The sequence below is a fragment of the Solanum dulcamara genome, chromosome 3 (assembly GCF_947179165.1).
Source record: "Solanum dulcamara chromosome 3, daSolDulc1.2, whole genome shotgun sequence".
NCBI classification, from domain to species: domain Eukaryota; kingdom Viridiplantae; phylum Streptophyta; class Magnoliopsida; order Solanales; family Solanaceae; genus Solanum; species Solanum dulcamara.
The window spans coordinates 60,648,010-60,674,066 of record NC_077239.1 but is presented as its reverse complement, the minus strand read 5'-3'; the positions used below and the strand labels follow the sequence as shown (position 1 = coordinate 60,674,066).

Below are 26,057 nucleotides of genomic sequence, written 5' to 3'. Positions count from 1 at the left end.
AAATTCATTTAACATTCTTTAATTTTTTTTATATATATCTGTGCTCGATCATACATAACTGAAACATATAGTAAAATTGATTAAATTTTCAGTCATATATATGTAACTGCATAAGCAAAAATAATAATAATCTTTCATCCAAAAATTATCTAATATTAAGTATTCATATAAGAAAACATATAAAATAAATTTTTATTTAAATGTGACGACCAAAATAAGACACCCCGTGAATATGAGAAATATGTTTGTGCTCCAATTTTTGTCAAATAAGAAGCCCAAATGGTCCGAAGCCTTGGTTCGTCGCCTGCATGTCCAGCCCACTACTAGCCGAGGACGAATAGTTTATAAAGTTTAGAGAGAGAAAAACATAGTGTTTAGAGAGAGAAAGTTTGGGAACGAAGGAGCACGAAGACGAACCAAAGAACCTTATTTTACTCGACAAATACATACGTATTTACGTCTATATAGGCAGTTGTTGTCTGTAGAAGCAAGGGGCATATCGTAGGAGATTCAAATGGCTTCACATGTTCCAGGGAAAATATCTTTTTCTTTGAATTGACGTATTTTTCATCAAAGAAAAACCCTAGAACCAGGGAGAAGCCTTCAGGCTTGACGCATTGCTAACCTTACCTGCAATTCCGGCACAATTGAGGTATTCCTTTTGATTTCCAAGCTTTACAAACCCTAGAATTTGGACTTCCTTCAATTTCGTGCAAACCCTAGAGTTCATCTTGTTCTTTTAGGGGTTATTTCATAACAGGGGCATGTGAAATCGAGAGTTTTGCATGTGTTGTGGTGCAAATTGCTTAAACTGTTTTCAAAAGAGCTCAATTTTACGTGACAAGTAGTAGTTGTTGCTTTACATGTCAACAAGTGAAACTATTTTTTCTTTGAGCTTGATTTTATTCGACTTGTTTGAAGCTGGTGATCACTGAATTATCATGCTTTTGGAAATGCCTGAGGCATGGGGGAAAGTTGCAACAATGCTCGCTCCCGCCTTTCTGACATCTATTAGTATTTGAATTCTGTTTGTGAGCTTTGGTGTCTAGTCGCGCCAATGTGCCACTAGGTTGACATGCAATCATGAATGAACTACTTTTTTTTTTGACAGCTACGTTCTAGAGACTGAGATGTTAATTTTTAATAAATTCAATGCTTCACTATAGATAACGAGCAATCACACTCACATGAATGCACTCGCACGAGAACATGTAATAATGATTTATCTTGGAAAAATATCAGAGATGTATCCTGGATTTGATGTTTATGGGTACCTACACCTTAATTAATGTGATAATAACTAGATTCACAACCAAATATTTGTAGACATTTAGTGGATTTCATAGTGCGTTTACAAGATCTGCACAAAAAGCTACTTGGTTCACGTGAACTCACATGTTACATTGTGGATCCACCCGTGATAACTATAATCAAAATTTGAAAAAGAAAAACCATTTATAGTGTGCATGGAATGATGTTTCTTTCTCCAAGCGGCTTATGGTCCTGTATAAGCTCTTTTCTCTTGTGTACCATTAATTTGTACAAAGATTGTTGTTCTTATAGATAGTATGGAAGATATTGTAAGGAAGTTTTGTCTTTTCTTTTGTACACTTGCTGTTACATGCTGAAACTATCTACGATCTCCCAACAGGAAAGATCAATGTAGATCTTCCGTCGGAGCTTATTCGATTCGTTTGCTTTAATAAGTAATACCTATTGCATCAGAACTTAATGGATAGCTGCTATGGATATTGGGCATGTAACGTGCTGTCTTGATCTTGAAAAGTTTGTAGAAATCAAGGTGAAGTGAGAAAGGGAACGGAGACATGTAGTTCTTTGTCCCTGGATTGGTCCATATTTACATAGTCACTTACATTTGTACACCAATTGGTGGAGCATGTCTTGCCCCTCTTTGAACCTATAAATATGTTTGTACTCTGAAGTATTAAGAGGCATTAACATAGTTCATCAAGGTCTATATGTATTTCCTAATGTTCCATAGAGCCCTTGTAAGGTATACTAATGGTCATTCTCTCCCTTCTCGAAGTATATATCCATTTAGCAAGTAATATGTGTCTGGTAGCTTTGTATCTAGCAATGTTACTTTGGCGCATATGTTTTCTTGTTTCCAGCACAACTGAATCCTGGAGTCTTACTTGTGAAGTGGCTTTCTTTCTAAGAGACCTGGATTCTCTGGTGGCATTATTCCTTTTTCTGCAGTTATACATTTCACCTTTACCCGTAATGGACTGTTTACAAAGTGGGGTTATTTTTCTCTTTTCTTTTGCATTTATTCAAGAAAAAGTTGGACGGGATTGAGGCTGCAATCAGAATAGTGCCTTAAGTTCATAAGTACAAAAGGTAATAAAAACCAAATTCTTGCATGTAAATGATACTTTTTAAACAAGTCCGTACCTACATCCACAAAAGGTGTATTCATCTTCTGTTATCTATGTGCTAATATCAGTTTTCACTACTTCTTGTTGGTGTTTCAGTCCCTGTATGGTGTTTAAGTGTTGTCTTGTCTTTAGGAATTTGATCGAGGCTTGTACTGATGGAGGGAAAGACCCTGTAGCTTTTAAGGTGGGAATGCATGGATGTGGTGCGGAATCTGATCCCATAGCCAATGCCGAGGTTGATCCCATGGGAGGAGTTTTTGAAGGTGGAGTTGGTATTGGTAACAACACTTCTCTGCAGAGATCTGCAATCGAAGAGGTTCAAAATGAGCTTAGGTAATGTTAGCATGCTGCTTCACTTTGTCCTGCCTATATGGAATTTAATGAATGCTGTACTTCCTCTATGCTTACAGTGAGATTTGTTGTTGTTAACAGGCAGGAGTATGATTTCCTAGAGGAAAAGAGAAGAGAGTTAGAATTTCTTGCGAAAGTATGATAGTTGGACTGGTTATTATAGATTTTCAGAAATTATCCTCTTGGATTTTTGGCATGACTTCATTCTTCTTGTTGCAGGGTGGTGATCCACTGGATTTCAAATTTGGGAATGCTACTTCACTTAGCGTTCAATCCACTTCTCTGACAGATCAACATCCAGATCAGTTCGTGACCAGGTAATTTTTTGGAGTTCTGTTAGTTTTCTAATCCTTATTATGATTGCTAATTTCTATCTGCATTCTAGTGAAGCAAAAGGTAGTTTTGCAATTACTGCTTCACCTCATGGAGACTCGGTTGAAAGTAGTGGTCGACTTGGGGCTCCTCAACTTTGTGAACCCAACAGTGCTGACAATCTCATGCTATTTGATGGTGAAAATGAATTCATTGAAGGTGATAGGTCCTGTAGACACCCCAGTAGGAGCAATCTTACTCCGTCAGAGCAGTCATCTAAGTTGGATAGAAGTCGAAATGCAAAAGAATTGGGTGTTTCTGCTGCTTTCGGCGTCCCTAGAAAAGCTTACAGGCGAAGACACAGGCCCCGGCCTAATGGAGATGGCACTAGATCAAGTTCCACTGATATAATTCTAGCTCGTGGTGGTCATGGCACATCTTTGCCTTCACAACATTCTTCTAAAGATGTAAAAGGACTGGTTTCAGATGGTGAAAATTCTAAAGACCAGAACTCTACTTTGAACATTGCATTGCCTTCTATTTCAAATGGTTTTATGCCTGTGGAAACTCCGCCATCTTATAATCAGCTGGATTCTGAAATATATGGCGTTAAAGCTGCAGAGGTAGCTACTTACTTGAAGAATGAGGATCTGGCGTATAGCATTCCTGAAGCTAGTGCTTCCAGAGGTCTGCTGGATAACCAACATGATCAGAACTCAGTCACTGGTGTTGAGAAAATGTCTATTCAGGAAGGTCCTGAAAAGCCTCAATCATCACTGGGAAAAGAAGGGGTAGGTTCTGCTGGCCAGGAAGGTCACTTGTGTACAGCTGCAGCAGAGCTTGAGAATCAAGCTAGTTCCAGCCATTTAAATGGGTTAAGTTATGGAAAGAGTGACCAGAAAAGCATACCAATTGATGCTCAAAGCAGTAGTGCAGCATTGGGCACAAAAGGTCTAGATTCAGAATCTTCTTGCACTCGGGCTATCCATAGTCTAGATCAAAATACTAATAATGAGATGTTTACCAATCCAACAAACTCAGACTCCAATGGTGACTTGAAGGAACAACTGTCGGTGCCAGAGGGAACACCAGTTATAGGAAGCAATCTTAAAGAACAGAAAGAGGTGAAAGCTGATGACAGTTGTGGTTTCACTAATGAGATATGCAATTCTGGTGCCAAAAATCATCAGAGTGATTTTATAGATACATCACAGGAAGAATTTGCTGGCAGTAAATCTAATTTGCAGAGTGAGGTAAAAGATAAAATTACCACCCAAGTGGAAGCAGTTGGCCCATCTTCATCAGAAACTGAGAGGAAACCCAGTACAAACACAAGTGATAGTTCCAACTCCCAAAAAGGATATGCTTGTATTGTTGGCTGTCAGAGTTCAATTGAGTCCAGAATACCTGAGCCATCCCAGCATGTATCACCACATGGAGTTTTAAATCCTTCCCCCGAGGCACAAGCACCTGGGATCAACCTTAAACTTGCTACCAGGGATGATGAAGATTCAATCTTGAAAGAGGCACAAATTATAGAGGTTTTTGCCTTATTCTTAAAACTTCGCATTCTCTTCTGGTTGAGCTTGTAAAGATATTGCTGACTCTGTTATTTTGCTGCAAAGATCTAATACAATTTAACAAACAGGCGAAACGTAAAAGAATTGCAGAGTTATCTGCTGTGGCCTTTCCACTGGAGAATCGGCGGAAATCTCACTGGGATTATGTACTTGAGGAAATGGTTTGGCTGGCGAATGATTTTGCACAGGTATGATCTAATTGACCCTTGCTGTTGGAGGGTCTTTCATTTCTGCTTACCTAGTAGCTTTTTTCAGTGCCGTAACTGAATAATTGAAACATGGTTAAATTTTCATTTAGGTTCTGGGAATTTTTTCAGTTTGTTTTTCAAACTTAGGCACTTATTTAAAAGTCTCTCTTGTAGGAACGTCTTTGGAAAATGACTGCAGCGACTCAATTGTGCCATAGAGTTGCTTTTACTGCACGGTTACGATTCCAAGAACAAAATAGCAGTTGCAAGCTAAAAAAAGTAGCTCATATTATGACCAAAGCCGTCATGGGTTTCTGGCAATCGATTGAGGTATATTGATGACACAATGTTATTGTTCTTTTGTTATGTTTTTATTTTCCTTCCTTGAAAGAATTTTGTCTTTCTTTTGTTTATTTATTTACATGTTTTTTTTTTATTCCTTCTTACTGGTCCATGAGGTTAAACAATTTTTCTACGGAGGATAATAAATCATGCCCTGGTTTTTATTCTTCCATTTTTCTGTTGATATTTTCCTTTTAATCCTGCTTTAATTACACTTCTTTTGAGCCGAGAGTCTATTAGAATCAGCCTTTCTAAATGGAGGTAAGGTCTTAGATTAAGCCATTACCAAGGAGCTAATTCGTTCAGAACTCAGTTGACTGCTTCTATAGAGAAGGTGGAGCGTCCTTGGCTCAGCATTATAGCACATAGGGCTTTGGCTCTACTACAACGCTTTGCTAACTCCGTACATCCTTATCCCCCTACATGGGATGTTGTTGGTTTTTGTTCTTCTTGGTTGATCAATTCTTTTGTCCATTGTCAGTTGTCACATTTATCTGCCTATTGGTAGTATGTGCTACTGTAACCCCATCTGTAAAATGCATATTTGAGTATGAAATAGGTGATGGCTATGCTGATTTCATACAAACACATAAATACACGCACAAGCACACACATATGTGTGTGTATGTGTGTCTGTATGTTTGTTTACTTGCTTATTACTACCTTTAGGGTACACGCATTGCGCTTGTAACCATTTCATGACATATACTAAGAATATGTTATGAAGATTATTGTAATTTATGACCTAATTATGAATAAAAAATTATCGAATATTTACTATATCATTTATACGATTTTTTAAAGATAAATCAAGTAACAAAATTTTAAAAATTGATTCTTTTAGTCTTTTAAAAAATTTAGGAATGAAAAACTTGATTTTGTAAAGTCTATAAATGAGTTAAGTCTATATTCTACAACATATATTTATATAACTAAAGGGACATTTATTGGAATGAATAGAAAAAGTAAGAAACAGAAGTAATAACAACTCATTTAAAATATATTTCATCATCTACTGATATAATTTTAGCTAATTTGACTCTCAATAATTTTTTTTTGGACTCTTAATGCTTTACTATAATCGATTTTGCTCTATTTTCTTATTTCTTGACCGCAATGATTTTCTTAAAATGATTTTACGTGGCTTTAGTTTGTCATGAACTTAAAGTAAGATTTTACTTGTATGATATATCTGAAAAAGACTTTGAATGGATTTCTTTTGCTTATTATTCATTGAAACCATGTAACCCATAATTTCTTACCAATAAAATTATCACCGCTCACTTGACTCATTGTTCTTAGAATAAAATTTTGTAGTAATTTATCCCCCTTGTTCTTCATATCTAGTGAATCCAAATAGATTTAGAACGTAAGAATTGAACTAAATACAAAAAAGAAATAAAAACTTACCTAAATAATTAAACATTGGGTTCAACTCTGATAGTGATTCAACTCTGATAGTGATTCTACTGTAAATTTATTAGATTCTCGTTAAAAGGACTAAAATGAAGAAAAAGAAAGCATGACTACCAAAAAAGAAAGGCTATCTACCAGAAAGTCTCGCTCTCTTTGATTTAAGCCTAATTTTGAGTGGCATTCATGAGATCATAACCTATTACCAATAAAGAACATAGATTGTCAATTTCTTACCCTTTAATGTGCAGCTTATTTAAGTAGGCGTTTTGACATGCACATCGTTTGGACATACTTAAAACTTTGGGCCTAACAGGCCTTGTTGATTTCAATACAAATATGTTGCCATTTCACAAAAAAATGAACGTTTGGACATGCGATTTGAGATCATGATTTCAAACTCCAAATTCTCCAGAAATCAGTATTGGGATCCAAATCTTGATTTCAAATTTTTTTAAATATAAAACTTGACCCATAAATTTATGTTTAAAAATACTTGTCAATTTAAATTTTGGAAAAAGAGACTCATGCTCGGCGTGAAAAGATTGTTTGTACCATGTAAAAGGATTATATTAAAGAATAACTAGTTACTACTATTGTTGACCAGTGGATCTTTGTAAAATTATGTGTATTTAAAAGTTTGTAATCACAAATATTTAATTATAAAAGGAATATGGAGATATGCGATTTCTCAACACAATGCCTTAGGATATTTTGATATCTTCTTTATGACTATGGTTTGCTCATTTGGTAAGATTGTATAAGAATTGGAAAATTTTTGATAGTTTTCACAACTTCTTGGGTTTTATGTTTATGAGAATAAATACAACTTAAGAAATTCAAATTGCATGTCCAAGCAAAACTTCAACTTCAAATCATTCTGATTTTAACCATGACTCCATATCACATGTTCAAACGGGCCCTGAAAACCGAAGTGACCTCGAAATTAAATTTTAGCTTAATCTTAATCAATGTAACAATCTAAATTTTGTCTTGCCGGATTATTTTCGTTCCTTTGACTTTCATGTAGCCACCTTTTTTCTAGCTTATCGTTTCCCCTCAACCTTAAATTTAACTTAACTTGAAGATGAGGATATTCAACCAACGACTCTCAAACTTTTCTATCCATATCTATAATAAAACAATAATATTTTCTCATTTATCAAAGTCATGTAGAACAGTTACTCAGTATTTGTGCTTGGGAAAGGTAATAGATACTTAATAAGGCAAGGGAGATGCTCACAAGTTGACCTACATCACCATCATAAATAAATGTATACATAACAAAACATAAAAGATTAATGGTTTTCCTATGTAATTGATCATAGCATGATATGAAGAAAATCATCATAGAAAAAGAATGAAAACCCCCAAAACACCACTAATATAGATTTACCAATTTCAAAAGAAAGAAGAAAACACCAATAATACTTCTTCAAAAATGATCAGAGCCCTTTGGGATGGCCCAGTGGTTTGGGCTTATTCTAAACCCCTTGCCAGCGAAAGCAAGGGGTTTGCCTTTTGGGTCGAGCTCGTTGCACTGGGCTTGCATAGTCCAGGTTACCTCTCCTATGTGGTTTGCGAGCTATTGCATAGGAGTGAGGTTTTTACCCTATGCGCACCCAGAGGGTAATGGCTGCGGGTTTTCCTTGACATAAAAAAAATGATCAGCCTTAGACTTACCAAAAAAATCCTAGACCTGTTGAACTCAAAACTTTCTTGTAAAAACAAGAAATAGCATCTCCGTTATTTCTCCAAAAAAGAAATTTATTTCACTCAAATAATTATTAACATATTGTTTCAAGCAAAAAATACAATCTTGATCTATTCTTCAAAATACGTGGAATCTCTATGTTATGGAACGACACTAAGGTCAATTACAAAATTGGTCACTTCTTGAAAATGTGTAATCAATCTCCGGGAGAGAATTCATATTATGAAGGAAAATTACTTTTAGAAAGATTGTCCCACTGTTTGTGTAGAAAATTAGCCGGCGAAACCCTTCATATAATTATATGTAAGAGATGGTTAAAGTTATCATATCAAATAGTATTATTACATATAAGCTAAAATTCTAAAACTTTCAAAGTCCTAAATATAGGCAAATATTCAATTTTCACGTTATTATATATTTACTTACACAATTTATATAAGTAAAGTCTTCTTTGTTTCTTAGTCCTATATATATGGATATACATAATATAAATAAGGAAGGATTTAATAACCTAACTTAAGTTAATTTCAAAGTTCTAAATATAAGAAAAATAATTAAATGACTATTTTGCCTAGTATAAACACTATTTTAAAAGGGTTTAAAAGACTAGCAACATTTCACTAAAGGTCTTCATGCTTTTAATACAACATAAGGATTTTAATTATTGTGAAAATATACACTCACACCCTCCGTGAGGTTTATGCGTAACTAATTAGATTTATATAGTTATTAAACAACGAAGTTAAATTGTAAATGGAACGTTTTTTATGAAGTTACTTTATGATATTTTAATACGAAGATTAAAACTTTGACGAAAAACTTGTTCATGCCTTTGTCCAAAAAAGAATAATCATTTTTGAAACATTTGTCTTTCGTAACTCATAAATAGGAAATGAACACAAATTATTTGATAAGATATACCAACTATTAGAAATAAGTTTATTGCACTTTAAATACATAAGTTATTTCTAATTTTATTTAATACTATATCTTATTTTATAGAAATTTCTCTTTTTATTTTAGCTTTTTATTTATTATTCTGCTTCAAAATCATTTTATATGTACTTGGTTTGATGTAGTTTCATTTGTCTTGAGTTTTTCATTTTATAAAAGGTTTAAATGTTTTTATAAAAATAGGGAGCATCATAGGGGTATAAATGATGGATTTTTATAATATAAGAGGTGTAAGTGTTATAATTTTAAACTACACGGGGTTTATCTGTAAGAGTATCATAATACCTTTTTATTCTTCGATTCAGTGTTGTCAAAGGTGCGCTTAAAGCACATTTAAGCCCTGAAACGAGGCTCAAAGTGTGTTGAACGCTTTGCCACGCTTAATGTGCGTGTCAGTGTCGTCATCAAGGCTTTAGGACATATTTTTCCTTCCCAGTGAGTCTCTTTTGAAGAGGCGACACTAAACAATTGATATTTCACTTTATTGTAATTTTTTTTAAAAATTCTTTGTTCCTATATTTTGTCATTCATGCTATATAAACATTAGTCTTGGACTAAACATATATACTTGTATTTTTCTTCATTTGCGCCTTTTTTCATTAAAGCCCATGTTTTGTATGCGCTTAAAGCCCCAATGGACCTTAGAGCTTTTCTACGCTTTTCGCTTTTGATAATGCTGCTTCCATTTAAAAAGGAGGTGTTTTATTGTATTGTAAAATCGATTATTAAATTGAGTCCCAAAATCATAAAACATTTATTTGTCATGCATAGAATATGTCCGAGCTATCAATAAAATAGTATTACTGATTCCATAGCATGTATAGTATTGAAGTTCCTTATGTTAGAACATACATAAGGGAAAGTAACATGGAAAACTCCTAAATATTAGGACTGACAAAAAATAATGCAGAAGGAATTAAACATTTGTCAGATAGTTAGTTTTGCAGTAGTAAATTTTAGGGAACCTAGATATTAGGAAAATAATTACTTGACAATTCTATCCAATGTAAAGTCTATTTTAAAAGAGTGAAAACAACAACAATATTTCGCTAGACTAGACAGCGTTTGCAGCAACTTTTCCATTGCCTTTCTATTACATTGGATCTGCTTTTTCTATGAGCTACGTGGTATGATTTAACAATATTTTTCAATCATGTGATTCACTTCCCTCATAAGCATTGGGTAATCTGGAAACATTTCTTACAGGATGTATTAATTCTGAACTTGTATACATAAGTTGCTTGGTTTGAAGAGCTTCCTCGATGTATGTGATCTCAATGCAACTGGATTGAAGTTGGGAGAATTTATTGGTTGTTCTTTAGAAAGAAAAAACTTAAATTTAGCTGGTTATAATCAGATAGAGAAACTATCAAAACAAATATCAATGCTCGTGTAGCTACTAATTCCAATTAGTCAAACTTCTGTATTTTCCTGTGTACTTGCTTCCAATGAAAGGCTGGAGAGAGGAGATCTTTGGTCTTCAATTCATAGTTTTGTTATGCACTTCGCAGGGGAAAAACAAACAACTGGAGCTACCAATTTCTAGAAAGGATCATGCTCTTGCTATTAGGGAATATGCCATGAGATTTCTGAAATACAATGACTCTAATGTTCGACAAAGCCTTGCTGAAGCTCCGGTTACTCCAGAGAGGGTGTCTGATGGTGGAATCGTGGATGTGCCTTGGGAGGATCATTTGGAAGAAGTATAAATATGTCTTACACGTCAATGTCTTCTGTTCTCTCTGGTCTTTTAATGTTTCACCATGAACATATTTTAGGGATTGATTTGAGTGCTCACTCATTTCCTTTTTTGGGTGATACTCGTATGATTTTAGTTCAGAGAAAAGTAAATCCTTCTAAGTGATCCTCATTCCCTCATGCAGGAGAACCTCTTCTATGCTGTCTCATTTGGAGCAATGGATGCCTACAGAAAGTCTATAGAATCTCATGTGCTGCACCGTGAGGTAATATGTTGAGAATTACTATTTCGCAAATGCTTGATTTTACATCTTCTGACCTGATGAGTTGCAAATTGCCTGTTTCATCAAACACATGGTGGACCTTGGTCTAGATACTAGTATTATGAGATCATAATGGAGAATCCAACTTTATTTTATTCAAAGTCAGGAAGTGAATTGAATAACTGAACTTGAACATTTGTTACAAGTGCAGTGTCTCTCACATACTCTTGTGTCTAATTGTCCTTAAAATTGGTGTTTTTTTATTCTTTTAGGTTTAATTTCTTAATAGTCATCCTTTATTGGCCTTTTGTTTCTTATAGGTTTAAATTCTTAATAGTCATCCTTTATTGGCCTGTATCTTTTCCTGCCTAAGGGGATAAATACTAAAATAATAAGTGGATTGTGGGGAAGAATAGAATGTACAGTTTGGCGGTTTTTCTCCTTTCATGGATTACGTGAGTCGTGACCACACTTCCTTAAAGTGGAAATTTATCTGTCTTAATGTAAGAGGGATGATCTTTTGATGTAAGTTGTTTGTTTGACAACCAAGTTATTTTCTTGATTCTGTATATACTTCTTACTTGAAGGAAGTTACCAAGATTTTGTATGAAGATGCATGAACAGTATGCAGTCCAAAATCTAAGCTGTACTTTGACTAATAGAGTAAAATAACAGGAGGAAATGTGAAGTCTTGCCCTTGCATTACCTGTCATACAGAAAAATTCTTCCTGGTTCACATGTTTTTGTTTTAACTTGTAAGTCAAGAGCTTGATGGAGCTCAGTTCACACTTCTTGAGGAATTTTACTCATAATCTTGTGGTCTGAAGATAATTTTAGCTTAATCCAAGCCATTATTGGTGGTTGGTTGTGTGCATCTGAAAAATGAACAGAGGAACGTAGTTTATGGCTGTTGTGTCTTGCTCCCAATTTGTTTTTTTTGACATCCTGCAAAAGCTGTTAGCATCTTAAAAGATTACATTTACTTGGAAATTGCATGTGATGGGAGTAATAAGGACCAAACCTGATGTGTTTCTTCCTGTGCATTTGTCAAAGAGCTCATCGTTTTGCTAATCATTATTACTCCCGCTTCCAAGTTTAGGTGTCTCATTTTGTTTGAGTATGATTATTAAGGTAATAATTGTAGTTGTATTTTGCATATAATTTTTATACTTACATGTGTCAAAGGTGTAGATATAGTTAGTTCTTTCAACTATTTGAATATTTTATAGTTTAAATGTGTTGGAGTGGATCACCTTTTTTTAATGTTAGATTATTGGACAAGTACTGTATTGTGTATGGAGTATGTTTCCTTAGACAATTTCGCCATAATCCTCAATAGAAAGTAGGACAGATTATATGGAACATAGGAAGTTTCTAAAATGAGGTACTGGTGCTACCATACTTTAATTCATGATTAATATATTGCTTGTGCATATTTGACGATACACAGCAATACAACATCAACATGCCAGGTGCTGTTGGCTGATAGAGGTGAATAGAAAGAGTTGCAACTACGCTATATTCAGTCTGACCTTGTAGCCAACATCATCTTTTCTGGCTTTAGCTGTTCGTTTTTTGTGTTTTAGTCCTACTTGTTGATGCTAGTCTATTATTTGAAATTCCAGAAAACTGTTAGTAGCATGCATGAAGAGGTGGAGACATTGGCATACGATACCATTCCAGGTTTTCTTTCTTTTCTCTTCTCTTTCTAACTTTTTATGTTCTTGGGAGGTTGTTGCGTCCTGGTACTGTTTTTTCTAGTTGGTCCTATTTTTTGCTGAATCTCTATGCATTGGATCTCTAGACTATGCATTTGAAGAGGATGAAGGAGAGACAAGTCCATATGATACATCAGTTGCCATTGAATGTAACAAATCATCAAGATTTTCCCAGAAGAAAAGGAAGATCCACATAAAGACGTATAGTGGAAGATCATATGGTGTTCGCACTGATGTACCATTTACACAGCGCGGGGAATACAAACTTGGTACTCATCAATCTATGCAACTGGGAAAAAGGCCATCTAGCAATCTTAATGCATCTATTCCAACAAAGCGTATGCGTACTGCTTCTAGGCAAAGAGTTCTTAGTCCTTACAGTGCTACGACATCTGGATGTGCTCAGTTGCCAATCAAAACTGATGCTTCAAGTGGCGATACCAGTTCATTTCAGGATGATCAGAGTACTTTGCATGGAGGATCACATATGCCTAATAGTTTGGAAGTTGAGTCAGTGGGAGATTTCGAGAAGCATTTACCATTTGATTCGGCTGAAGTTTCAAAACCTAAAAAGAAGAAAAAAGTGAAGATTCTGGTACTTGATAAGTTGCTATATTTTTAGTAAACAACTTTTTTTTAATTAGATTTTGAAGCGTCTCAATGTTTATATTTTCTTGATGACTGTATTCTCATTGATGCAGGGTTCCACATATGAACACCGATGGCAGGTTGATTCTAATTTTCAAAACGAGCAGGTGATTTCCTTTTTCTTGTTCACATAGTGAATCTAACTGAGATATACTGTAAATTTTTGCACTCTTCAATTAGAACTCAGTTAGAGAAGTTATCCACTTATAGGTGTGTCACAATGATTTGTAATTTATTCTTTTTCTTTCACATAGTGACTCAATTTATTAGTTAGTTTTCTTATCTGTTAAAATTGCACGCTAGTTTACGGAGGTTTTTGTCTCGACCTATTTGCCCTGTTCTCTTTTCCTGCACGTTGCTGGTAGCCCAAACCAACTCTGTTTTCTTGATCATGTACTGGGCATAGATGTCTCTCTTTGCATATGTGTGTTTTTTTTTTTCCATTTTTTTCCTTTCTTGTTGGAGGGGGCAAATTTTACATATTCTTACTTTATCCTGCTCACATATGCCGTGATTAACAGAACCCAATTTTTTTTTAACAAAAACTTCTGTGCTGTTCATGGCTCCATTTGCAGCATATTGGAGAGGTATGTGTTATCATCCTCTTGAAGGTTTTGAGAATGGCAATGCTAATGTGCATTGTCTTGCTAACCAGATCTGTGTGTGTGTGTATACATTCTGTTCTGTTGTGTCATGTTCTGTGTGTGTACATTCTATTCTGTTGTGTCATGTCATGTTATGTTATGTATACATGCACTCACATGTCTGTAACATCTATGTGATTGTTTATAACCTTTTTGGTCTCAGCGGGATTCTTCCAGAAAGAGATTGGAGGGCCATCAACTTGATTCTAATGGTAGTAATGGTATGGTTTTTTTACTAACTTCTCATCAGATTAGCATCTTGATACTAAATATTCTTCTTGTATTAATGGCATTCTCTTTTGAAGGTTTATTCGGTCAACATGTTGCAAAGAAGCCAAAGATGATGAGGCAATCACTTGAGAATTCTTTTGAAAATGTTGGTCCTGTTGGTGGATTTGTTCCATCTCCAGCAGCTTCCCAGATGAGTAACATGTCCAACCCAAATAAACTTATGAGAATGCTTAGTGGTAGGGATCAGGGAAGGAGAGCCAAAACTTTGAAGGTACTTGTGTATGCCAGAATCTGTTGCTCTGTTTCAATTTGCTTTTTCTTTGTAGGAATGATTGTCTGAAGATTTATCCACTAATAAGAATGAATTTGATATTTGCAATTTCTTGCAGATGTCTGCTGGACAAGCAGGTTCGGGAAGTCCATGGTCACTATTTGAGGACCAGGTTGGTTTCTTTTTTATTTGATATATCCTTACTTCCGCTTCTTTTTCACTGTAGTTTTTCTAGCAATGATGTGTATTAATGGAATTAACACCAAAATTTTAGGCACTCGTTGTCCTAGTGCATGACCTGGGTCCAAATTGGGAGCTTGTAAGTGATGCTTTCAACAGTACTTTACAATTCAAGGTGAGCATATTCATGAGTTCTCTTACCATCTTTTAGCCAGACTAATCTAACAGTAGATAATTTTAAATCTTTCCTATATCTACTTTCTTTACTGTGTGCTTAACTCCTTTTTTTTAATCTTTATTTTACCTTATCTTTTCACTGCTCCTAAAGAGTCGTCTTGAGTAAGTGCAGTGTATCTACCGCAAACCAAAGGAATGCAAAGAACAACACAAAATACTGATGGACAGAAGTAGTGGTGATGGTGCTGATAGTGCTGATGATTCAGGATCATCTCAACCCTATCCTTCAACATTACCTGGCATTCCCAAGGTTCAACAATTCTTTTCCTTTCTCTCTTACCTTGATGTTAACTTCCCCCTCCCCCCCGCTCCCCCTTTCAGTAATTTTGAATGACATGCTAAACATCATTCAGGGAAGTGCCAGACAACTGTTTCAGCGTTTGCAGGGGCCAATGGAAGAGGATACACTTAGATCTCATTTTGAGAAAATGATCTTGATCGGGCAGAAATATCTTTTACGAAAGAATCAGGTATTCTTGCATTTGCATTTCTCCATGTAATAAAGTCTATCTAAGCCTCTTGGTGATTTTAGAATGAGAAGACCCTATTTCATAGTCCTTGATCTACAATTTACTGGTTTTTTATTTGCCTGTTCAGTATACGTGGAACGACTTATTTTCTCCACGTATATACACGACATGTATGAAATTATTATACCAGGTGGCTTTGGTAATTGGTGTTGCCATTTGGTTGTCTATCATACTAGGACCAAATGAGATTAGGCTTTCTGCAATGCATTGCTTAAAAAATTGAGCTACAAAACAAGATGGGTGAGAATATGCGTAAAGTCTTTGCAAAAATACGAGTTTACTAGTGTCCCAAACGTCTCTAGATGTAAAGGTTGGGTTTGAGACATCTAGTAACCAAGCACCTAGCTTGAATTTTTTATAAGGTAAATAATTTATTAATGATGGAAAATATCAGCAGTATACCAAAAGTTAGAACCTATAGCAGAAATATAATTCTCTTCCAAAGAACACCAAATCTTTTATACAAACGGGAACTTCATGGTACACCAAAAAGAATCTTGAAATGAGATACCGTTCCTCAGATGTGTGTAGTCATTTTCTAATTTATATCCCTTAAAAGATTCTCATGTTTCCTTCTTCAATGAGACCACATGAGTGATAATAAGGCACATCTCGTGCCCTTCATCTTCTCTTCCTTCTTCGAAAGATAACTAGATAGGGCCTCTATCATTGTGTTCGTCATCTTTCATTGTAGTCCGAATCATCTTAAAGATCTCCCATCATAGGCGAGTCGCCACCTGACAATGCTTGAGATGATCCATGCCTTCATCTGATTTTTGCGCATAAAACACCAATTGACATGTGATCCTCTTTCTCAAATTTTCAATTGTTAGTATTCACCTCTTGTAGCCAACCAAGTAAAAAACATTTTTCCTTGAACCATGTAAATCCAAATCGATAAGTGCTAGAACCCTAACTCCCAGTGGTGTGGCCTAGTGTTCAATGAAGTGGAGGAGAACCATAAGGTTTAAGGTTAACAACAACAACTAGTCCCACAAGGTGGGGTCTTGTGAAGATAGAGTATACACAAACCTTACCCCTACCTTACGGAGGTAGAGAAATTGTTTCTGAAAGACCCCCAGCTCAAGTAACACATATCAAAGACTAAGGTTACATCCAGTAGATGTGAAAACATTAGGTAATTTCTTTTCATCTGTCTATGTCTTGATGTATAGAGTTATCCCATATCTGTGCTGGTTGGAGGTAGCAGGTACCGTGTGAAATTAGTTGAGGTACTCGAACACCTCAATTACTAAAAAAAGAGTGCAAGAAACCCGACACTTCCCTAACTAAGAGCTTATAATTATATGGCTTCACTAAGAACACTCTTTCTTTCCTCCCTACATTCACAGGTAGCGTGTTATGTACTTTCATAGTCTTTCAATTTGGCCTTGAAATTCAACGATCTTCCAATCATAGTTGTGTTGTGTAAATTCCTTCTAAATATTAGATCACATCTTTCCTCTTGTAACCTCTAGAGTTGTTGTATTGTCACCTCCTTTTTGCATGAGATTATGCAGTTATTCGAGAATACGAGTCAAAGTATCTCCCCACACCATCTCTAGCTCTAGAAGCTGACTATGCTTCTATCCTCTGTCTTGTATGTGACGCTGCTGCTGAAGTCCTCCTTTCCTTTTACGTTATTACTCCAACGACTACACATTTAGTCTTCCATTCCCCTTCCACTATTCCATGCTTTTTTACTATAGATAATGGTCAAAAACACACGTAAATTACTACTGTTTTGCTAATTTCCTACTCGAACTATCAAGTGATTATGTTTCCTACCCGAACTATCACCAACTTTTATCCAAAACACATCTCGACTAGTATCTCATGGTGTGTGGTTTACACTCTCTTCTTCTATTTAAAAATGGTGCCAAATGGTATCCCACGCGGATAATTAAAAGAATTAAATGGAAAGTTTTTAAAAAGAGATATGGTAAAAAACACACCTAAAGTATAATTGTTTTTGCGCGTTTTCTACTTTAACTAGTGGGTGTTCATCAGCTATTTATCAGAACACACCTCGAAATTAATGAGTCAGCTGCCACGTGGACAAAATTTTATGGGCAAATTAAGTTCTCACTTGCCTTTTGGCGATTGGATTCAAACAGTTGGTCTAATCACTTTTAGGTGTGTTTTGATAAATAGTTGGCGATAATTCAAGTAGGAAACTCAAATACATGATAGTTTAGGTATGAAACTCGTAAAAAAATGATAATTCAGGTGTGTTTTTGACCATTATCTCTTTTTACTATCACCTCCTTGTATAGGGTGCTGACTAGACCAAGTGTTTGAATACAATCGACAAGAGGTATGTGGGAACTTAATTTGCCCATTAAATTTTGTCTACATGGCAACTGACTCATTAATTTCGACGCGTGTTTTGTTAAATAGTTGGTGATAGTTTAGGTAGGAAATGCTAGCACCTGATAGTTAAGGTAGTAAACTCACAAAAAAGTGAATACTGTAGGTGTGTTTTTGACCATTCTCTCTTTTTATTATCACCTCCCTCTATCGGGTGGGCTCCTTAATCCCCACAACCACTTCCTTAGGGCCCTTGTTGACTCATGTTTGTGAAGGTTAAAATGTTTATCCAACTCTGGAATTAGAGATGCGAGGGATGTAAGCAAACTCAGCCTAATTTGGGAAAGTGGACTTTGAATTAAGGCTTCATAACACTGGTGTGAAGAATAGTTTGAAATTTCGTGCATGAGGAGATATTGCAGGATATGTTACTATTTGTGAGGTCACCAGCTGATTCACCGGAGAAGGAAAATTACATTGTATTATGCATAAAACATGTGCGTTTTGCTGCTGGTGGACGTTGATGGCTTTGCTATATTTTACTTATAAAAGGATTATTTTTTTTTACAAAATTTGGCACATTGTTACAATAAGAATGATGCACTTGTTGTAACAAGCTTAAACTTGGATTTCAAAGAAATTGAACTGAGGCCATGGATGTTGTGCTTTCTTTATTGTAACCATATAACTGTTAAATCGATGTCTCCTTTGGTTAATCCATATTTTATATTAGTTAAATGAACTGGTTATCTGATACAGAAGCGATAGTTGACTTTTTGAGTTCATTACACAACTTTTAATGAGAATTTCCTCTGTAAATACTTGCCTGCAGTTTTACTGCTTTTAATACAATACCCTTACCGTTCAAAAAGAAAATGTGCTGGTTATCTTTATGCCTATCTAAACTCTATCATCAAAAGTAGGATATATTATTTTGGGAAGGGGGAGGGAATGGGGTAAAAAGGGCAGTCCGATGCACTAAGCTCCCACTATGCGCAGGGTTCGGGGAAGGGACGGACCACAAGAGTTTATTGTATGCAGCCTTACCCCGACATTTTTGTATGAGGTTGTTTCCACAACTCGAACCGATACACATTGCATAATTATATCAATCATTGGTACTTTTTTTCTTTTTAAGTTTTTAAAAAAGAGTAAGAACGGTTGATATCAATTTTGGGATAAAGGAAGTGCATATTAAATTTGAAGTTATGCATTTTTTTTGTAGGACACAAGAAATCAAATGCCATTCTTCCAAAAATATCTATTCTAAACTTTCAATTACAATCCAATATTTCAAATGTACTCATATTTTCTTTTTTCATAGGAATCCTTTCCACTTTGTATCTATGGGTGTCAAGGGGAGGAAATGTGATATTTTGGGAGAAGGAAGAAACCTTGCTTACTTCAATACGAATGCTTATAGCTTGTCTTTTGGGCGTGATGTAACTTTTGTACATGTCATATCCAAATGGATTGTGAGTCCCTACATTATTGTAAGGGGGAGTCTTTTGTGTATACATACATCACTTGTTTGCAGTGTTATCAAAGGTGAAAAATGCAGAAAAACTCTAAAGTTCATTGGGGCTTTAAGCGCAAAACGCCTATAAAGCGTGGGTATTAATGAAAAAAGATGCAAAATGGAGAAAAAAATACAAATATATATGTTTAGTCCAAGACTAATAATTATAAAGCATGAATGTCAAATATATGTACAAAGAATTTGAAAAGAAAATTATGATGAAGTGTAATATCAATTGTTTTAGTGTTGCCTCTTTAGGGAGAGGCTCACTGGGAAGGAAAAGTATGCCTTAGAGCCTTGATGATGACACTGAAGCGCGCACAACACTTTTTGAGCCTCGCTTTAGGGCTTAAGCACTCTCCTTTGACAACGCTGCTTGCTTGGTGCTATTATTATGAATGAAATACCCTTAACAACTCCCAACCCCCTCCCTGAGCCCAACCGAAAAAATGAGGTGCCATTTATCAAAAAATATCAATATCATAATCAGAACACTAGGTATATTGTCCTCGACCTGTCTTTGTTTCATCCTAGCAATTTTAGAATCAGAGTATAAGTCTTTTTTTGAGAATGGTAACATTGTAAATAAACAGGTATACTACAGAAGCTGTGTAGTCCCCCACAAGTAAGGAAAGATACAAGTAAAATTTCCTATCTTTATAGCTTCTTACATACTGTCTAGAACATCAAGAATATCTTCAGCTTCTATAAATATTCTTGTTTACACCAAAACTAAACTAGTAAAGGACTAAGCATTTCGTCTTTAACTTCTGAATGTTGCGTTGCTTGTCCTCGAAACAGCTCTGATTTCTTTCTTTCCAAACAGTCCACTACACCAAACGCATGCTTGGACAATCCTTCATCTCCTTCTGACTGGTTAAATTGCAATCTCTGCTCCAACAATTTAGTGCATACCTTGTGCTTCCTAGCATCACCCACCTAATTTCCCTCAGTTTGCTGAAGATTTTCCATATGTGATCTGTCCACTTACAATGTAAATCAGAGTATAAGTTAGAAACCTGAGAAAATATTACACTCCCTCTGTCTCAATTTATGTGTCACTCTTTCCTTTTTAGTCAATCCCAATATGAATGACACCTTTCTATATTTAGTAACAATTTAACTTCCCACTTTACTCTTAATGAGATGATTTATAACCACACAAGTATCTTTGCCTTGTTTTAGACTACAAGTTTCAAAAGTCTTCGTTTCATTCTTAATCTCCGTGCCCAATCAAACACCATCACATAAATTGAGATGGGGGAGGGAGTATGTTTTACGAGCCTGCAGAATTTTGAAATTCGTTTAAAAAGTATCTTATGTGTACAAAGCAGGGATTCACTTTCTGTTTGTTTGTATTATACATCTGAGCTTCAAGTTGATGTATGCATTCCTGTTTCAATGAAGGGTTATAAACATGACCCAAGACAACTCCAGCAGCCACATGATTCTCACACACATGCTCTTTCCCAAATTTCTCCAAATAATCTGAGCGGAGGCCCTATTCTTACGTAAGTCTTTCTGTGATATGCTTTTTTGGACACTTCTCAAGTTTGGTAATTGCTAAAGCTAGGCTAACTCTTAATTGTTCTTTTTCTTCTGGTTCATTCTGTTTGTTGTATGAAGACCTTTGGACCTATTTGATGATGCACCCTTGCCTAGTCCAGACTATCTTTCTGTTGGATGCCAAGGTCCGCGTCCAAGTGGATTATCTATTCCAAGTCAGTGTGCATTGAACTCAGTGCTTCCAGTGTCTTGTGCAAACTCGGCAGTCCAGGGTTCCTCCAGTATGATTGGTGGAAACAACTTTCAGTCATCATCAAGTTCCCTCAATGCATCTGTTAGGTAATGAATGGATTATACTTAAAAACTATGTTTTGGCTTTTCCTTATCATGTGCCAATTTGGGTAATTCTGCTCCCAGGGAAGCTAGATATGTTGTTCCTAGATCTGCATCTCTTCCAGTTGATGAACATCAGCGATTGCAGCAGTATAATCAAATGAGAAATATGCAATCCAATATGTCTGCTCCTGGAGTTCTTGCAACCACTGATCGTGGTGGTGTTCCTACCCTTTCCAGTGGCAACAGCACGGGCATGATGGGTGGGATTAATAGAGGTATTCCAATGGCAAGGCCTGGGTTTCAGGGAGCTGCATCACCGTCTATGTTGAATTCTGGAAGCATGCTTTCCCCTGGGATGGTAGCACTGCCAAATGCTGTGAATATGCATTCTGGAGTGAGCTCTAATCAGGTGAACTCAATGATGAGATCTCGTGATGGTTTGCGTATGATGCGGGTTAGTCAGCTGCTGGCTTTTGACTGCTTCTCTCTTGTTACTCTTATTTGATTCATTGGTGAAGTTGGCATACAAAAAAATTTCCTCATTGGTTCAATTTAAAGAATTTCTAGTACCTCGTGAGATGACTTATAGATCGGTGCTACTTTGTTACAACCATCTTCCTCTTTTTTCTTCTATGACCTGTGAGACTTTATTACAACCTTATCTGTAGTCGCTATGTTTTTTAAGAGTAGAGTCCACATGATTATGGATGGAGAACATGTGAACCTAACAGTTCAGTTACACAAACTTGCAAATTTATATGTGGAAAGCATGTCTTAAAAAATTAGAAGTTTGTGAACGAGATTCATTTATTCATTTCTAACTGTTGCATAGAGCACAAAGGAGGTAATATTCTTCTCACCTTTGTGTCATTTTATATGTGTTCAATGCTTCCAAAATCACAGCTATAGCTAAATCAAGAAGAGACAATCTGGGAAAGGTAAAGATTGTTCATCTTTCAGTGAACTGCTTTCAGATACAAGATTTTTTATGACTTTGCTAAGGGTACACTTTTGAGTGTTCTATGAAGACTATGCACTCCCAGAATTTATAAGTTGTTACTTGATGCTAGTTTCTGCATCATATTCTGCTCTTTTTGTGGTTGTTGATGCAAGGAGCATGTTATGGACATCTAACTTTCCAATCTGCAATTTTGATGCATCCCATGCTGCTGTGTCTCACCATTCCTTGCACGTTTCGTTGAAAATTTGTTGCTTGGCGCTAGTTTCTGCATCATTTTCTTCTCTTTTTGTGGTTGCTGATACATAGGAGCACGTTATAAACGTGTAATTTTCAACCCTGCAGTTGCCATATAGTCCTTACATGTTTAATTCACTGACACGGTACGGGTATCTCTCTTACAGCCACCGCAGAATCAGGAAGCTCAGAGGCAAATGATGGTTCCTGATCCTCAGCTGCAGGCCTCTCAGGGAAGCAGCCAAGTGGTTCCTCCATTTGGTGGGTTAAGTTGCTCTTTTCCCAACCAGTCTGCCTCTCCCGTCAATCCATATCCACTTCATCATCAGCAATCACATCCTATGTCTTCACAGCAGCCACTTATGCTTAGCCCTCATCACCCTCATCTTCAAGGGGCTAACCATGCCACCAACTCACAGCAACAAGCTTATGCAATTCGATTAGCTAAAGAGAGGCACTTGCAGCAGCGACGGTTGCAACAACAACAATTTTCCCATTCACAGCCCCTACTTCCTATTTCATCTTCTTTGCAAAATAGTCCCAAGACCACATCACAATCTTCTTCTCTGCCAGTATCAGTTTCTCCTTTGACATCCCCCACGTCAATGACGCCAATGCCTCAACCGCACGAATTGCCAGCTCATGGGCATGCACGGACTGCTCAAACTGAAGGGAGCAGTCTGACTACTCAGATGAGCAAGCAAAGACCACGTCAGACAGGGCGGCAGCAGCTTCTACCAGCAGGCAGGCACCATCCTCCACAGCGGCAGCAATCACAATCACAACAACAAGCTAAATTATTTAAGGGAGTTGGCAGAGGGAACATGGTGATGCACCAGAACTTGCAGGTAGATCCCTCTCTAATGAATGAGATTTCTAGCAATCAGGCGAATCAATCTGCTGAGAAAGGTGAGCAAGCTACTGGCTTGATGCAAGGTCATGGACTGTATTCTGGGTCAGCACAGAGTTCTGTCCAGCTTGTGAAGCAAGCTATGGCACCTCATTCTTCAAGTCAGTTGCAGCAGCCTCAGCCTAAGATTTACTCTGGCCAACCAGCTCCATCTACTAAGCATCTTCAGCAGGACATGCCTTCTAATCCGGGTAATAGCAATCAAAGTCCTGCCTCATTGGCTGCCTCTGATACCAATTCATCTCAGCAATCTGTTCCATCCTCAGTCTTGGGTTCTTCCAATCACCAAGCATTGGTGCATCAACAGACACAGGTGCAGTCACAGCCAAAATTGATTAATCAAAAACAAGCAACTGTACAACGAATTTTGCAGCAGAACCATGTAGTAAATTCAGATCCATCCAAGAAGTTGCAAGCTGGTGAATCTCAAGCGGAACAACGTTCTCTGTGCAAAACTTCTCAGATAGGTGTAATCACCTCAATGCCTCAGGAGTGCAACAATGCAACTAATGTCGCAGATGTTTCAACCCTGAGCACTAATCAGTGGAAGGGTACAGAATCATTATTTGATTCAATAGGGACTCCCCCAACAAATTCTGCTGGCATTGAGTCAGTGCCTCAAGTCAGCCGAGGGGTAAGCCAAAGACGATCTTCAGGCAACTTGTCTCCAACAGGGCCTGATATTAGTGTCAACTGGCTGCAAAAATCCTCCCAATTGCAGCCTTCTTCCCCAGTGACCCAGCCACAGTTACAGCAGCAACAGCAGCAGCAGCAGCAGCAGCTATCACCATTGCAACATTCACAACAGACGCAGGTTCTGCAAGCAGGGAATAGCAGTTCGTTTGCTAGACCCAATGACTGTAGACTGGATTGAACCACCCTCAACAGATGATGGATAATTCCTTGGGTGGCTAATCAGTCCCTGAATGGGCAGCATGCCTGGGAAACAGCGTTGTACAGGTAAAACATGCTTTTAGCTTAATATGTACTAAAGTTGGTCTATTAGTATTAGTAGTTTCGGTATCCAAATATGAGGAAGGAAATACTTGAAATGCTTTAGAAAAAGATGAAACCCATCGGTAGACCCCTAAAGTTGACACAACTTTTCACTTAGACACCTCAAGTAAGCCTCGTACATTTTGAACACTTACCCAACTTAAAATTTGTGTTATTAAACACGTTTTTGACAATCAGCTAAAATTACAAAGTGTGTATTTCACTCGCGGGTGACGTGGCATGATAACTAATTAAAAGAGGACATGTGGCATTTGGGTCTAGAATAATAATTAAAAAATAAATTATAAGAAAAAGTAAAAGAAAAACTATTTTTCTACAAAAAAAGAAAATAAATAAAGGCTCTTCACACGCCTATTTGAGGTGAAAGTCGCACAAGTTACCAAGTCAGCGAAAAGTGTCAATGACACTGTCCTATCTTAGTTTAGGTGTTTAAAATACACAAGGCTTACTTGAGGTGTCTAAATGAAAAGTCGTGCCAACTTTTGGGGCCTGCTGATGGGTTCTGCTTAGAAAAATGTTTTGCCAACACTGATATTCACGGAGTCTAAATTTATCGACATGCATCAATGAGGTTTTCAATTGATCACTTCCCTTCTTTTTGTTTAAGATAGTTTGGATTGTTGAATGATGATGGTGAAGTGTAAAACATGGTGCAACTTGGTAGAACCGGCTAATTCTTGCTTATTTTATTGTTCAGATGAAGCTAGTTATCCCCGAGGGCATCACTTTATGTCAAGTTGGTGAATTTTCAAGGTTTAGCAATACTAGATGGATGGCTGCTAAAATTTTTGTGGTTCTGTATATTATTGTTGCCCTAGAGCCTCAGGAAGGTAGGGACAGATATAGAGGTACATGTACAGGGTTTCACTTTATCCCTTTTTTTTTGTCCTTATAAATGTTACTTCTTTCATTTTCGTAAAGCCCCTTGCTCCACCTGCTCACCCAGGGGTTTCTATTTGATTTTTCTCCCGTAGATCATCCCATGTATTCAAGGGGTAGTTATCATTTTTATGGCCAAAGGCTGTGGGAAATTTTGTGAATATTAGTTTTCTGTATACTCCCTATTTGTCAGAACAGTCACCATACATGACTGCACCTTCCTAGTATCCTCCCTGATTCTTGTAAATTGTTCCTGTTTGCATCTTGCAAATCTTTAATGAGATTTACTTGCTGCTGTGTTGCTTTTGAATCATACATATACATGCAAATGCTAGGAAAGATACTATGATCTAAATGATGATGCATTTTAAGGAAGAATGAATAAATTAAAATGCCGTATTTGTTAATCATAGATGCCGTTTAGAAGCTTTTTTCTTTTTTTTGAAGCATAAGCATCTGCAAGTCTGAGTTGTCACGCAATGAAAAATTCCTGTGGACCAACAAGTCACAGAAGTTTTTTCTTTGCATTTCTGGTCTCCTGTCATCCCACCACCTCCCCATGATCCATGGTTCTCTGGCATCGCCTACAAACAGAGCTGTTGTACATGATAGTATTACATAATCGTACCATCTGTCAATGCTTTGTTGTAAGCGCAATCATAGAGAGGTATATGAAAAGGAAAAAAGGACAAATATATCCCGAACTAGGGGT

At 36.6% G+C, this 26,057-nt stretch overlaps 1 protein-coding gene across 2 annotated transcripts; it reads left to right on the top strand.

Annotated features, from left to right (window-relative positions):
- Positions 1-317: 317 nt before the first annotated feature.
- LOC129882662 (chromatin modification-related protein EAF1 B-like) lies at positions 318-25,660 on the top strand. 2 transcript variants are annotated; one of them, XM_055957054.1, is made up of 23 exons: positions 318-652; positions 2,532-2,732; positions 2,832-2,886; positions 2,970-3,067; positions 3,136-4,603; positions 4,711-4,830; positions 5,005-5,160; positions 10,765-10,956; positions 11,137-11,217; positions 12,840-12,897; positions 13,019-13,527; positions 13,634-13,687; positions 14,388-14,445; positions 14,530-14,726; positions 14,845-14,898; positions 15,001-15,081; positions 15,256-15,393; positions 15,497-15,613; positions 20,910-21,013; positions 21,129-21,347; positions 21,426-21,753; positions 22,707-24,409; positions 25,164-25,660. In XM_055957054.1, the coding sequence occupies exons 2-22, from the start codon at positions 2,590-2,592 to the stop codon at positions 24,321-24,323; spliced, it is 5,847 nt and encodes a 1,948-aa protein (XP_055813029.1). In that variant the 5' UTR covers positions 318-652; positions 2,532-2,589; the 3' UTR covers positions 24,324-24,409; positions 25,164-25,660. The 2 variants fall into 2 exon arrangements, with proteins under 2 accessions (XP_055813029.1, XP_055813028.1); XM_055957053.1 differs by having other exon boundaries at positions 21,426-21,798.
- The last annotated feature ends 397 nt before the right edge of the window (positions 25,661-26,057 follow it).

Excerpts from the sequence above, each read along its gene's own strand:
- LOC129882662 (XM_055957053.1), top strand. The coding sequence starts at position 2,590 with ATGCATGGATGTGGTGCGGAATCTGATCCCATAGCCAATGCCGAGGTT. Across the intron at positions 13,688-14,387 it reads CTAATTTTCAAAACGAGCAG|CGGGATTCTTCCAGAAAGAG; the intron begins GTGATTTCCTTT and ends TTTTGGTCTCAG. Across the intron at positions 14,727-14,844 it reads GGAGAGCCAAAACTTTGAAG|ATGTCTGCTGGACAAGCAGG; the intron begins GTACTTGTGTAT and ends AATTTCTTGCAG.